At 43.5% G+C, this 15,464-nt stretch overlaps 1 protein-coding gene across 1 annotated transcript in view; it reads right to left on the reverse strand.

The window, feature by feature from the left end:
- LOC126298682 (protein obstructor-E-like) overlaps positions 1-15,036 on the reverse strand; it is a 47,349-nt gene extending 32,313 nt beyond the window's left edge. Inside the window, exon 1 of the mRNA XM_049990118.1 lies at positions 14,930-15,036. Coding sequence (XP_049846075.1) covers positions 14,930-14,984 — 55 coding nt within the window. The 5' untranslated portion in view covers positions 14,985-15,036. The remainder of the gene's footprint in view (positions 1-14,929) is intronic.
- Between the last annotated feature and the right edge of the window lie 428 nt (positions 15,037-15,464).

The following is a 15,464-nucleotide window of genomic DNA, read 5'->3' on the forward strand; positions in this document are numbered from 1 at the left end:
ACCAACCATCTCGGGATTTTGTGGTTGGACTAGCCCAACTGGACAGAAACTCGCGTTTTTTTCTTGGAGTGTACTTGACTCAAACAGCTAATTGCATGAGCGGTCGCCGAACTCTGCATGCCAGGAAGCATGACGACATGAAATACTAAGGTGCCAGTATCGGGATACTGTACCTGAGCTTCTGGGACCGCATTATTTAGGAGCTGATCGATATTAAAGTATCGAGTAATTTCACGAAAGCGACGAACCCTTAATGATAAGAGGCGCAAGAGCTAGCAGTCGGGGAGGGATAAACCAATTTCGGCCATTGAAAACAAGATATTTCCGCTGAAATAAATACTGGAGAAAACTGGTGATAGGTGAGCACTGATTAGGAACAGTTTATAGGTAACTGAGTACGAGTAAAATTAGTGAATTAATAATCAATCTATGTTCAAACTAAAGTAAAAGATTCTACAGAGTATTTACGGCACAAAACTGACAATGCATTGTAGGGTGGTTTAATTAAACTTTCTCTACTTGAGAGGGCCCCCAAGAAAAACAAGTGATCGTAGGACAATGAAACTTTGTAGGGACATGCGGAAGAGGAATAACGAACAAACCATTGATAGCAACTCAACTTAATGCCCACATGAGAGCGTTCAGATCTGGTGATCCTGGTGGCTAGGAACGATGGGCTGGTGATTCGATCTTTTTTTCCAAAAGTGTTACAGAGTATCAGAGTGATCTCAGTGTGAGCTGGAGGTCCCTCATGCATCAAAAGAATTGAGTCCAAAGCACCTCTCTCCAGCAGAGCAGGGGTCTCCTGCTGGTGAAACAGAAAACAGTAACATGTGTCTTTCACGCTGCATATTCTTGGTCCTTGGGGTCCGAGTACCTAAAAGATAAATGGACCAATCATGAACTGCGGCGTGAAGCCACACCAAACAGTGACGCGTTCGCTATGTGGGGGAACTTCGTGGACGTTCGTTGGCGGTGACGATCGCCAAATGCGACAGTTGTGAGTGTTCACTCCCACAGTAAGCGTAGTGTGCTTCCTCACTCCACAAAATCTTCCAAAGTCACATATGGTCAACTTTCAAGAACCGCAAGAGCAAAGTCTACTCGAATGTCTGTACCACGTGGCAACAGTTGTTGAGCAACGTGAAGTTTCTACGGATACCATTGCACTACTGTTCGCAGCAGTTTTCTAACGGTAGACAGCGGAATGCTCAGCTCTCGTGCACAGCTTGAAAATCGCACATTGTGTTCAGCATTCTGAGCCCTGGCAGTATTAACTTCGCCAAGAGTCTGTGGCAATCGGGGGCAAACCGAATCACTGACCGATCGTTCCAAACTGCGTAACCACCAAGATCACCAGATTTGAACCCTCTTATGTGGAAATTTGTTTCTTTCAATGGTTTATTCGTTATTTCTCTTCCATGTGTCCTTACAAATGTCTCTACACAGTTTCATTGTCATACGATCATTCGTTATTCAATGGGGCCCTCCCAAGGAGCGACAGTTTAATTATAAATCACCCCCTATGTTTTAGGTTCCCTTTATACCTGCGAGTAATTTGATAGCTTACTTAATAATGCCCTAAATCTTCTTATCGTGAATCTTAAGAGTGTTACCTTACAGATCAGATAATTTCTGCTCTGTGTCGTTGCGCACACAAGAAAAGTAATTTTAAATCAAATTTCAGTATACCTAAGATGAACTGCATTATTAGGTAATTACATTGTTCTTCTTTTGTCATTCGGACTAGGTGTCAGGAGCTATTATTTCACTGCTTCTCAGAGAATTTCTTCGAAGTTTAGCTGAACCACGCGACGCTACTTAAATCTCAGCAATTTCCGGCACTCCGTTTTGAGTGTTTTTAGTGTATGGCAACGTTTCGTTCCTAAAAACCATTACAATTTATTCCGCTAAATTCTTTTTTTTTTCATAATGCATGCATCGAGTCCCTCCAACACTGACTGATAGACTTATCGTTTGCTCAGATTTTTGACAACAGGAAGACACACAAGTATTACACATACGCCCTTACATGCCTTCACGAACCCTGGCATTGAGCGTGATGGCTCAGTGGTTAGGAAATGGGACTCATATTCGGGAGGATTGGGGTCAAAATTCCATTCGGCAGTTACGAATGGATATCAAATATAAGTGAGTCATAATATGCAGTGTTTCTTGATGGTCTGTGTTGTCGGCCAACGAACATGAATAGTAATGAAGAGCACTCTGAGTGTATGTGAAAACATGAAGAACAAATAAGTGTTATTCGTTGGAGCAGGACGGTGGAAAAAAACTGTTTCAGGTGGTCATTTCACGGCAGCTCACTTGCAAACCGACATGTATATGTGTCTATGTATGTGTTTTTATAGAAGTTGTCTGACGATGAATGAGTAAATTCGAAACCGGCAACAGAGTTTTTTGGATACTGTTAACCAAAATAAAATTGTAGCTGGTTGTCTCTGTACATGACATTAAAAGTCTGCGGTAACTATGTTAATGGTGAGTGAACTTGATTCACTAGTCTAAAAATTAAAACTTGATAAATTAGAACTTTCTGATCTGGGATACAGTGCGGTGAAACCAGAATCTCAAGAATCTACGCCTCTCCTCCCCCACGCCCGTTGCACGAGATCATGGGAGGTGCGTAGATTCTGGTTTCAGGGAGGTTCGAGTATGCATAATGGTTTCATTTAATATAGGCACTTTATCAGCAATTTTTTAGAACAATAGTCATCTATAGTAACTGTCGTGGTTTGTTGTTACGTATCTCAGAGCCTGCTGGTGCCATCTGCTGAGTTCTGCGTGCACTAGTCTTAGGGGTCTTGTATGTTTTCATATCCAGTGTGATGTGTGCAACCAGAATATGCTCTAAGCCTCCGGCAAGTTTATGATAAGCTTTACTGTAGGCCTGATCCCGTTTGGTTCATATAGGACTGTGACACTTCCCGTAATAAGGTAACCTACCGCTTCCTTCTTATTTCCAGTGTGGGTTGTCAAATGTTCAAATGTGTGTGAAATCTTATGGGACTTAATCCAATCCAAAGCCCACAACCGCCTCCAACTCCTCAAACTCCTTTCTGGCCAGATATTGGGGTTGCACCCCTCTACCATCCTCCACACCTACAAATCCTTAATCTGTCCCATCCTCTGTTATGCCAGTCCAGCCCATGCACTCCGCTTTGTCTTCCGTATACGTCTCCCGTCCCCCATGCGGATCCTCTATGACCTTATTCCTTTCCCCCATCTGCTCCTGTTACTCGAACATATCCGCATACTCTACACCTCCCGCCGCCTTGATCCCCCTCACCCCCTAGTTGTTCCTCTCCTCTCCCATCCCCGCCCCCTGCCACACGTCTTCACTATTGTGTCCCCCCTACCCTCCATCTCTACACCCTTCATCTCCTTTCCCAAGGTGGCTTCCATCAACTCACCCTCCTGGATTATGCCCTCTCTCCCTCCATTTATCCCTCCTATCAACTCTGATCCTCACCCCCCCCCCCCCTCCTTTCCTCCATCCTTTTCTTGGGCTCCCTCTCCCCTGCTTCCATCCTCTTTTTTCCTCACCTATCCTCTCTCTACCCCCCTTCTCTCCCCCAAGTCCTTTTGCATTTCCCTCCTCTGCCTTTTCCCATTCCCTCTCGCATCTGCCCCGCCCCTCCCCCCTTATGGGTCCTCTTCCTCCTTTCGTTCCCTCCTTTTCGTTTTTCCTCTCCTCCCTCCTTGTTTTCCCCCTCATCTGTCCAGGTGCACCCTCCATCTGCGCTTGGCTATGGTGTGTCCTCTTTGTGCCGACATTTTAGTGCAGTGTTTACAGTGAGTGTTCAGTGTTGTGTGTCTTTTCCGAAGAGTTGCGAACGGCCATAATACTGTCGCTGGGTGTGATTTCATATCTCTTGCGAATAGAAACCAGACTGTCGCCATGTTTTTTAATTGTCTGTCTACTATATTACCTGTCTGCATCCCGTGTATTTTTATTCGCTTTGCCAACCCTTTGCTTTATGTTTTAACTTTCCCCAATTTTCCACCGATTTACAATTTAAGTCCCCGTTTTATCGCCTGCTTTTATTGTTTCTTAACTTCGCTTTACGTTTTAAAAAGTATGTAGGCTGCAGAGCAGCGTAATAAGCTGCTGCTAGCCCGCCCCCTTCGGTTGGAATCAAAATACAATAAAGGAAAAAAATGGGACTTAACTGCTAAGGTTATGGGTCCCTAAGCTTACACACTACTTAACCTAAATTATTCTAAGAACAAACACACACATACCCATGCCCGAGGGAGGATTAGAACCTCCGCCGGGACCAGCCGCACAGTCCATGACTGCAGCGCCTCAGACCGCTTCTCTTTTCTTTTCTTTTTTTTTTAAATCTCATGTTGTTCGTTTTCGTTCGTATTATCTGCTCGGTGCGGACGTCGAAAGACGCCCGTTTCAGTTCGTTGTTTGATCCATTAACTCAGTTTTTTTTATTACAGAGGGCAGATAACCCTCACACCGAACACGCTGAGTTACCATGCCGGCTTACCACTCGACTAATCCCGCGCGGCAGTGTGGGATGTCAGTTTAGGGACAAAGTAGGTTACCTTTTTTTTAACATCTTTCGGTCATCTTCTGTTTTCTTCTATCTATAGGACACCGAGCAGTGTTTGAGAATGTTGACTGGACTATACTCTTTGAAATTGTGAAGGTATCATGGATAAAATACGGTGTCGAAAGGTCTTTTACGACTTGTACCGAAGCCAGACTGCAGTTACACAGGTCGAAGGACATGAAAGGGAAGCTGTGGTTGAGAATGGAATGAGACAGTTTTTTAGCCTTTGCCAGAAGTTATTCAATCTATACCTTGAGGAAGCAGTAAAGGAAACCAAGGAGAGATTTGGAAAGGGAATTAAAGTTTGTCAGAGACGGCAAAGGATTTGGAAAGACCTCTGAATGGAATGAAGAGTGTCCTGAAAAGAGCGAAAGTAAAACAAGGGTAACAGGGTGTAGTCGAATTGCATCAGGCGATAATGATGGAATTAAATTAAGAAATGATAAAACAAAAGTAGTAGGTGAGTTTCGCTATTTGGGCAGTAAAATAAGTATGATGGCAGAGTAGAGGAGATATAAAATCAGACTGACAACAGCGAAAAAAGCATTTATATTTCTGAAAAGGAGGAATTTGTTTACAATTTCACAAAGTTGCATTGTTATGGAGATGTGGTCCTGTTAAATGAAGGAAAGAACAACATTTTATAAATAGAGCTCTGTTGCTATAACACTTCGTTCACATTAATGGAATCGCGCCCAGGAACTGAATGCGTGAGTTTAATGAGTTTAATAATTTCATAACTCGCATATGTCATAAGCTGCAATTTTAACAATCTCTAGATGGTTTAGCTGTGATATAGACCGCTATATAAGCAATATATAGACTCTAAAAATTTGCAGCATAACATCAGTTTGAGTTTGACAGCAGCAGGTAAGGAACTGTGCTCTTCCGGAATGTAAGAGACACTAACTTCTTGGCATTAGCAACTAAGATACTATCAGAGACGCTTGAGAAATTAATCAAATTAATCTAACGCTCAGCTGTCAGTATCTCGCTCACAGGCAGTAGAAAGGGTACCTTTCCTGGAAAAGTGGCAGTCCTCATAAACAATCAGGGTTAATATCCTGTTCTAACTGACAATATCATGTCGAAAATTTTAATGGAAGGAACTCATCAGGAATCCTTACGATAAACGAGCCAGACTTCATGCGAGTGCCAAAATCACAAGTGCTATCAAACGAAAGAAAAGAATATTGGCATGTAACGTTGCGTCAACGACGACCTCTTTAGAGACTGAGCGGAAGCTCATATCGGATAAGAATGAGGCAGGAAGCCGGCGGTGATTTAGGAGAACCACGGAAAACGTAAATGTAGATAGCTGTTCGGAGATTTTCAAACTTATACTTCCGAATACGAATCTAGTTTCTTAAAAATTACGCCACTTCGATCGGTACAAGTAATATACGATGACTTCTTGTTCTTCGTCCGTTCATATCGCTTAAAAGTTAAAGTATAAATGCGTTTGGAACAAAAGTGTCATGTCCTTATTCTGGTGCAAAAAATGAAAACAAATTCTTTCTAGGTAATAAGCCTTGCAAATATTCTCCGGTCCTCTTGGTGGACACGCAGGCAAATTTATGCTTAACATGTCCTATGGTCAGTATGTTCTTGAAATCTTCTCGTGGCGTACATCGTAGACTTAGAATAACATTTCTCAAGCCAAAGGAAACGCTTCACGACTCCTGAAAAAGATGACAAAGGTGACAACATGTGGATCGAAGACATCCATAAATCAGCACTCGCGGAACAAGGAAAAGAAACCTTCGGTGAGACAAAGGACAACCGAACCTGAACATCGTAGAAAAAGTTCCGTGTATAGACTGGATAAAGTGTGAAACTGTGCAGAGGAAGCGAAAGGTTTGCTATGCAATCAAGTGATTGTAACTGTCCGCTGACGCACCAAGGTCGAAGCCGGGAATGGCGAGTCGTTCGCACGTGTCCTTCGTACTGCGATCCGTTCGCAGACGTGCACTGCCTGCTTAGCAGCTTCGCCTGCATCGCCATATATTGAGCTTCGTTTCATATTGCTAAACTGTTTACCCCAAAAATCGAAATTAATTAGTATTTTCTTCACATCCGATGAGATATAATCGTTCTTAGCTAAAGGTGCATGCTAAATTCTTCACTAATTCTCTACGTCTCTGCCGCGTGATGACAATGTGCCATGATATTCGAGAAATAATATTCATAAAATATGAGATAACCTCATTGGTAATTGCTTTTGAGTTATTCCCGTCCCTTATGAGAAATGTACTAATGTCTGAATAGCTGCCAAATAATAATTCCGCTAAAATGAAATTTTCACTCTACAGCGGAGTGTGCCCTGATATGAAACTTCCTGGCAGATTAAAACTGTGTGCCGGACCGAGACTCGAAGTCGGGACTTTCGCCTTTCGCGCGTAAGTGCTCTACCAACTGAGCCACCCAAGCACGACTCACTCCCCGTCCTCACAGCTTTAATTCCGCCAGTACCTCGTCTCCTGCCTTCCAAACTTCACAGAAGCTCTTCTGCGAACCAAGAGCACGAATGGCAAAGGTCCCGAGTTCGAGTCTTGGTCCGGCACACAGTTTTAATCTGCCAGGAAGTTTCAATAATTCCGCTATTATAGTTTTTCCCCACTTTTCAGGTAAAATTGGCTTCTTTTTTCTGATTTAGTAACATCTTCTCCTCCAATCTCCCAATTTTTCCATGTAAATATCGTTCTGGAAAATGGGAGAATTTCTGTAGACTATCATAGTAACTGGAAGAAGGGAATGCGAGAAACTACAGAAAAGCGAAATCAAATTTGGATTTGGAAGTGAATCGGTATCCTCTAGAATTTAAACTGAGAGGGGTAACTTGCGAAGTATGTCTGGATTCGGTTGAGTGAAGTACACTTTCACGGTACGAAAATATATGAACGACAAAGAACCAGGAAACCAGGAACGTAATCATCTGCATGGTTTTGAAAAGTGAACACATTACAAATCCAGCGTATGTCCCCGTTTCCTGACCAGACGATTCAGTCTATGTCTACGATTTTTATCTCCTACTTTCGCTTCTTTTTCTTCCTTTTTTTCTCAGTTTTCACGTACTTCTTCCTCTTCTTTTTCTTTTTTCTTTTCCAGAGCTAGATGGTAGAGTGGTCAATATAGGTCAAATAATAGCCCGGCTATCCAGAGCTCGGTATTCCGCAGTTTGCCTACATTGTTTGAGGCGAGTGAGGGGTAGGTTTCTTTGGAAATGACACTATTTTATTCTCCATCTGATCCTTTCAGATCTCTTCCCCTTGTAACACAGATTCCCCGGGAGCAGTAGAAACTCATCCCTTAAAAATATAGAAACGGTTTTGTGCGACACGCCTGGGAATCAGACTATTTATTGTGTTTTATCCATTTGTTCAGTTTCATTGGAAAAGAAATGTTTGCTTTAACGATTTAAAAATCGTAAAAACCTACGATCATTATTACTTGTCACGCTTCGTCTCTGTTATAGATAAAGAATTGAAACCCCTCTACTTGTGCTGCCGAAAGCTGGCCCGCATCTCGTGGTCGTGCGGTAGCGTTCTCGATTCCCGGCGGGGTCAGGGATTTTCTCTGCCTCGTGATGGCTGGGTGTTGTGTGGTGTCCTTAGGTTAGTTAGGTTTAAGTAGTTCTGGGGGACTGATGACCATAGATGTTAAGTCCCATACTGCTCAGAGCCAGCCAGCCGAAAGCTGGTTTATTTTAGTAGGAAGTTAATAAGCAAGGGAAAACTTGTGAATTCTTTTTTTATGCGTATTTCTCGGTCTTCCACTTAGCTACACGAGAGAGGCGAATGTTGTATGAAGAACAATTTAAGATTGTGCTCACGTCAAGAAGGGAAAAACAAGTACAACCGTAGAATGTCCGAGTGGTGTAGTTGCATAAGATGACGACGCCGGGAGTCCCGTTTTCCGGGGTCAAGCTGTTATGTAGAGGCCTTGGCATTTAAACGGGTCTCATCCTCACTTTCACGCTAAAGGACAACACGAAACGTCGTTAGTTTGTGGCAGGGGGAAAGGTGGAAAACAAGCTTAGGAGAAGATGTTACTGGGACGGTGGAGGTCGTCTTAAACACTGTAGAAGAGTGCGATGCGGTAAGCGATATTCAGCCAGATAGCTGGGTGGGCCAAATTTAATCCGTATGCCGAGTTAGTGAGTTTCCAGGGAGACGTTGTGTGAGTGTGATTGCAAAGCTTTTTGTCACACCCCTTTAGTCTAATGCAAGGTTCCCTAAATGCACCGAATATATACAACACTCGAGCAACAAAAATATGAAATTCGGATGGCAGCGTCTTTACGGACCGCAGAAGAGATGATTAAATTATGCCGGTCTAGTATAAGCGGTGGCGATGTAGCAACAGGAGCGTTATCTGGTCGCCACATACTGTGATTTGCGCCTACTAGTGAATTCTCAGGCCGCACAATGAAATCGGAGCAACGGAGGGAACAGTATACAAATAAATAAATAAATAAATAACTCGTTTTCATCTGCACCCCGTTACAACATTGAAGAGATGACAATTTGAGAGCTGAACCATTGCATTCGGGTATGTCTTCCGGCTGTCCATCCTGTGGACAACAACGTTTAGAAGAAGTGAGAGTATGCCCAGGGGTAATTTGCCGTTAGTTACTTAAGATATTACAGTAACTACGGTTATATTAAGTACAACAACGATCTCAACAGTTGAGAAGCCTTCTAAAGAGGCGTGCAGTGCTATACAACTAGTTAATGTTTGCGGTGAACCGTTCCGTAGAAATAGCCATTAAATACTCTAAATCTGATTGCCAAGCTGCTCTCAAAATGCCACCACTGCCATCATTAACTAATTTTATTTCATTTAACACCATTGTTCAAGAGTTCTTAAACGCCACCAGAAAATTACAAGGTTCCATTAAGAAATGCTGCTGTACCTACGTTCGCCGCTAAGTTGCAGACAATAATCATGCAGTATTGATCTCACGCATTTGCATACTATATGTTAACGAGTTCCTTTTTCCCTACCTTTAAAAGTTTCTAAAATACTAATAACGTCCATCTTACGTGGTACACCCTGTATTTCTAATACAATTACACATAGATTTACAAGAGATATCGATTATCTGTTAAGAAGCTACTCCCTTTGTCCTCGTTCCAAGTGGCCATCATCAGGGTATTCAAGAATGAAGAAAAATATTGTTATATAAAATTTCCAAGTGTTACACATAATATACTGTATAGGACAGGGAGTTCATACTCTTCCAACAGACCCGCAAAACGTACAAAATCCGTGATGTTAAAAGTATCGTAAACGAAACATATTATTCAAAACAAAAGTCTTAGTTTCAGATATTTGCACAATTGAAAGAGACTAATGATCAGGATTTCATCGTCAGGGCTCTTAATTATTTTCTGGCGAAGAAATCCTCATGTTACGTGGAAACAGAAAAAGTAGCGTGTTTGAAGGATCGATTGCTGAAGAAAAAAAATTACCTTTTATTTAATTGCTCACATTATCGCATCTCAGAATCAGAATTGCTTCCGCGTAATGCCAAAGGCCACAGAACACTACAGCGAAATCACCTAAGAAAAGACTTTCGTGCGTCACCAAGGCCCAGACTGCGTGTGTTTCTGGTGAACAAGCTCGTTACAGTTAGCAAATCACGTCGCGTCTACGGTACCCGAGCGGCCCACTAAGGTCGCCCTGTGGCTGCAATTGCATCCGCATTTCCAACGACTGGCAGAGGTCAGCTGAACCTCGAACTCTTCCTGAATCCTTGGGCTGTGAAACCTGCAGGCACTGCCATTTGAACGCCTTCAGTCTGCAGTCTTGTACCTAGCATATATCAGAGTGTCTAGATATGCGCTCTCGAAACCTGCAGCGAAGATCTGACGCGAGAGCCCTTCTGCGCACGAGACTGGAGCGTGTAGCGCGGCGCAGCTGTCGGGACACGCCCAGCGGTGTGGCAACCGCATTAACCTGCAAGCGAGCTCCTTTCCAACTCACCACCACTCTCGCTTCACGGAAGTCTCCTTCAGCTAACCTCTTATAGCATATTCTGGCCCACCTTTCAAGACCCAGCTCGTTATTTCTCAGTTGGCGCGCTCTACGCTCCAGTCAGGATACAACTGAACGACGTAAGTAAGCCATATCCACAGATTAACGAGAATTGGTAAAGCATTGTTTTTTCATTTTTTTTCCATGTAGCGTCAAGGTTTGATATACGGGAGACACTAACCGGTTTAAAAACAAGTACTTCCATTATCAAAAGCATACGTCGTGACTACATATGTTCCACTAGTAGTCTACCAAAGCAAATCTGTTGCTCTGAAACCGATTATCCTCCAACAAATAAGGCAATAGAGGTAGTGACTGCCACACATACAAGTTTAAACAGCTGTGGATTCGCGCCATTCTAACGTCAAGATGAAGAAACTAAAGCGTTATGATGGGTGTTGGTCAATAAAAACTGTTCTGCAACTGATCCTCAACTGACCCGAAGACAGAAATGAATCAATCGATATCCAGTTTGGTTGATAGTGGATCTACAAGTTAGATTCAGTTGCGAAACTTGATCTCGGAGGCGTATTTAAGCTTGAGACTCCGTCAGGAGTACAGGCATGGTTGGGGAAGAAATTGCAGCAGTTCATACGTCGGCTAACAATAAACGAGTTCAAAATGAGTGTGACCGACTGCAGTTTTTCCCAAAACATCTTTCACCTACACAAACTTAGTGTGCGGTGTCTAGAATGTATGAAGTGTATCAGTCACTCTGATCTGTCAAGGGTACTAGTAGAAAAACATCTAAGAGGAAGAAGTTTTAAGACCATAATTCCTGTATTTCACAATATCATAAGGGGCGATCAAAAAATTTCCTTTCGAATGCTACACTAACCCCTTACCTACATGTCGGTGCTCATATACCCACATCGGAGTCACTCGGTTTCACATGGGCTGCAGCAACGCCCTCAAATACAAATTTTTTATCGCCCCCCTTGTAACTTATTTACCACATAGAACATCTATCTTTCGTAGCTGTTGACGGGGAACGTTCTCGATATTTCTATTCCGTCTACTATGTTTAGGGGAGCATAAATACTAGTCGCTCCACTACTTACAATATCTGTGAGGTAATGTGTCTCTGAGTAATATTGTCGGAAAGGGCAATTACACACAAGATTTCGTAGCCGTTTCTTTATACCACACATTTTCAAAGAAAAGACCAACCATACTGACTTAGGTTTTCTACGATTTCCATACATCGCTTAAGGCAAATGCCTGGACGATTCTATTTAAAAGGATTGATTTACACTACCATACGTCCCAATCCAAGCTTCAGCTCCGGCTGTAATGTTGCCTCTGAGAAATTTTCCTCCTTTTCTTCTAGACAATCAGACATGAACTACTTAGCGACTTCCGTTCGGAAGTGACTGAAAGGTTTGTTTTTGGCCCCTTACAGAGAGAAATTTTATCCTTCCTCCTTTTCTTCTAGACAATCAGACATGAACTGCTTAGCGACTTCCATTCGGGAGTGACTGAAAGGTTTGTTTTTGGCCCCTTACAGAGAGAGTAATTAAATCCAAGCAAAGTGAGTGGAAAGGCAGCCCAGGCGGACAAGGCAGCTGCTTTGTGCAGCAACCTCGGTTACAGACGTGGGCGGAGCAGATAGTTACCGCTACTCTGAATACATTACAGCCTTGACTGTCTTAGAAATTACAGTGTGCCGTTTGCACGCACGGATTGATGTTTCATGAATGTTGCTCTGACTAACAAAATCTTGGAATAGTTTGCGAGAAACTGTAAGTAACCAGTAACGACTACTCTTTTCTGCTGACTGTTAACTGAGCATATTTTATAGCAAACTCTGTAGGTATAGTTCCTCTTGAAAGCACTTTGCATATCATGGAAGATAGGGTGAATACAGACGGAATATGTCTTTAGCATAGTAGTCTATGACTTAATAGATATTCGTGTAACGTTATGCATCTCAGTTACATTCTCCTCAACGAAAAAACATTAGAGACTGTCAAATCAAATGACTTCAACTTATTCGTTATGGATGGCGTAATGCTGGAGGTTCTAGTAAGTTTCGGTTTTCGTACACTAATAATAATACTAGACTTCAGCCGATCAACAATCCTGTGCTGGAACATGTCAGCTGGCGTGAAACAAAGGAAGCAAACTGTAAGTCACTCGAAGGCGCTTTCCAGTTTTACAGACATTCGTACAAAAATAATTTTCAATCAAAAAGAATTCTCGTAATGTAATATATGTATTAGCATCATTAGGTATTAGATATTACATTCGTAATGTATAAATGACAACTTTTGAAGCATTTTCATTTATATTCTCAGACTATATTCGTCTTGTAAATCTGTCCGAATATATTGTGATGCCGCGCGGGATTAGCCGAGCGGTCAGAGGCACTGCAGTCATGGACTGTGCGGCTGGTCCCGGCGGAGGTTCAAGTCCTCCCTCGGGCATGGGTGTGTCTGTTTGTCTTTAGGATAATATAGGTTAAGTAGTGTGTAAGCTTAGGGAGTGATGACCTTAGCAGTTACGTCTCATAAGATTTCACACACACATTTTTATGTTGTGATATGGTGAATAAATTCTAAATTTTACCTTATTTACACAATAATTCCCATTTGCTGTAAAGTTCAGTAGATAATTAACGCAACGGTAAGTTGAACATAGGTACGTATGCCAAATAAATTTCCCTGCAAGGCATCTAGTACGCTGCAGACAACGCCAAGGCAGGAGAAGAAGCAGGTAACGCAAGTGGGACAGGTCGCCCCGTAACACTGTGACTTCATCGGCGCGCAGAAGCCAGTAACGCGTGTTACGTGAAGAACTGGACGGGCAGGGTTTCCTATTCGCCTGGACTCCAAGTCGGAGTCGACATGAACGAAGAAATAAATCCCTTCGCCTCCGTTAACACTAACGATTATCTCTAAATATGCACGCGGTACAGCCTGCCCTTTTCCACTTTTAGTTCAAATTTATCTCGACGTTTTTCCGATGCATATAAAAAATAGTTCCGTTTCGAAGAATTTCGCAGGGAGGTAACGTCGAATATTTTAATCAGCCGTATCAGGCAGTTTCGATGTTTTCACGTAATCTCTTGTTTTATTACTTTTTTGCGTTATTACCCAAAAGAGCAAAACTAATATAAAGTACGTTCTACAAATCGTACAAAAACAGGGAGGTGTGTATTGCAAAAAACACTAATTTAGCACATCTTACGAGTCTTAAATCTCATGTTCATACTCTCAATGCAGTTTATGGCAAAGAAGTGTTTCGACATCAACAACCCTTGCGTGACTCCAGTATCATTTAGCTTGATCAAGCACCCGATTTCGCCGAATAAGTATCTGAAACCAAACTAAATTGTACTTTATTTCCGAAGGATTCATACAGCAAATCATTTGTCTTTGAAAAGTTGGTTCAAATGGCTCTGAGCACTACGGGACTTAACTTCTTGAGGTCATCAGTCCCCTGTAACTTAGAAGTACTTAAACCTAACTAACCTAAGGACGTCACACACATCCATGCCCGAGGCAGGATTCGAACCTGCGACCGTAGCGGTGGCGCGGTTCCAGACTGTAGCGCCCAGAACCGCTCGGCCACCCCGGCCGGCCTTTGAAAAGTGTCATATAGAATATACAGTTGTCTCTGTCGTGTTAGACTAGGACGACATTCTCTAAAACAAAATCTCGTTTTGGCGGCCCTTCGCTTGCGGCGGCAGAATACACGGGGACCAGAAATTTTGTTCGTTCGAGCCATGGTGGAATATCTATGCACGTATAGCAGCTGCTCTATTGCGACCTCTTTGCGAGTTGATGAAAGAAAGCGCCGGGTTCCATGCGTTGGTCTAGATATAAACCGATATCTCCAGCAATTAAATCCTTCGCTAAACGAATTTCCGCAGCTTCTTTCTGAGAATGACGAAGCCGACAATTTCGGCACTGTCATACAGCACAGTGCCGCGGTCTCCGTGTGTAAAGTAACGAGTACGGGCGCTGTATAGCTTCAGTGCATTAGCTCACTCGCATGGTGGAAGAAAGGTATACGGCTGAAATGCCAGTCGAAGAATTGGAGTTTCTGCGGCTGCATGCCCGATCGGTCTATACGCCGCGAAAATATGAGGATGCATCTCGTACGGATAGTTCGTAAAGCTAATATAGTCCCGGACAGTAAGAATGGTCTCGAGGGATGAAGAAATGAAGACGGTGGTGTTGCGAGAACGTGTTACCGATCGGCGGTGAAGGAAAGCAGCGTGGGGAGGGCCAGGTATTGCGTTGTGTGAGAGAGGCAAGGTGCGCCGGGGCTGGAAAGCGCGCGCTGTGCTGGAGACTCACGGGCGGCGACGAGCAGCAGCGCGAGGCAGCAGCAGCGAGCGGCGGAGGCGGCCATGGCGGACTGAGGCCTGCGCGACTTGCGCGCGCCCGCACCACGGCTCGCTTTCTCGCCGGCGCCCCACTACCACCCCGCGCCGAGCTTTCTCTCGCCGAGTGGCCCTCCGCGACATTCAAAGGCCACGGCCAAAAGTTGACGCTTTCTCTTTCACTTCTTTCGGCAGCATCCCCGCTGCTTCATCGCCACCACCACCAGCAACGCTCCCCCCCCCCCCTCCCCCGCAAGCGGTAGGCGGGAAGAACCCGGTAGTCGCGACAGCGGTACGACACCAAAAATTATGTGTTCTACTAAGTTCGTTTGCTCGTTCTGCACGTTTCCATTATTTCGAGAAAGCTTACAATAAAGGACTAAACTTTCGCGTACCAGTGAGATATTCCATTAGCAGACGTTGCTCACGTCTTCGAAAACGATGCATCAGTCACTTCTGTAAACCTCATGGGGGTTTTACACTCACACGGAATAAAAATTTCTCATTCT

Source organism: Schistocerca gregaria, chromosome X (genome assembly GCF_023897955.1).
Source record: "Schistocerca gregaria isolate iqSchGreg1 chromosome X, iqSchGreg1.2, whole genome shotgun sequence".
In the NCBI taxonomy this organism is placed as follows: Eukaryota; Metazoa; Arthropoda; class Insecta; order Orthoptera; family Acrididae; genus Schistocerca; species Schistocerca gregaria.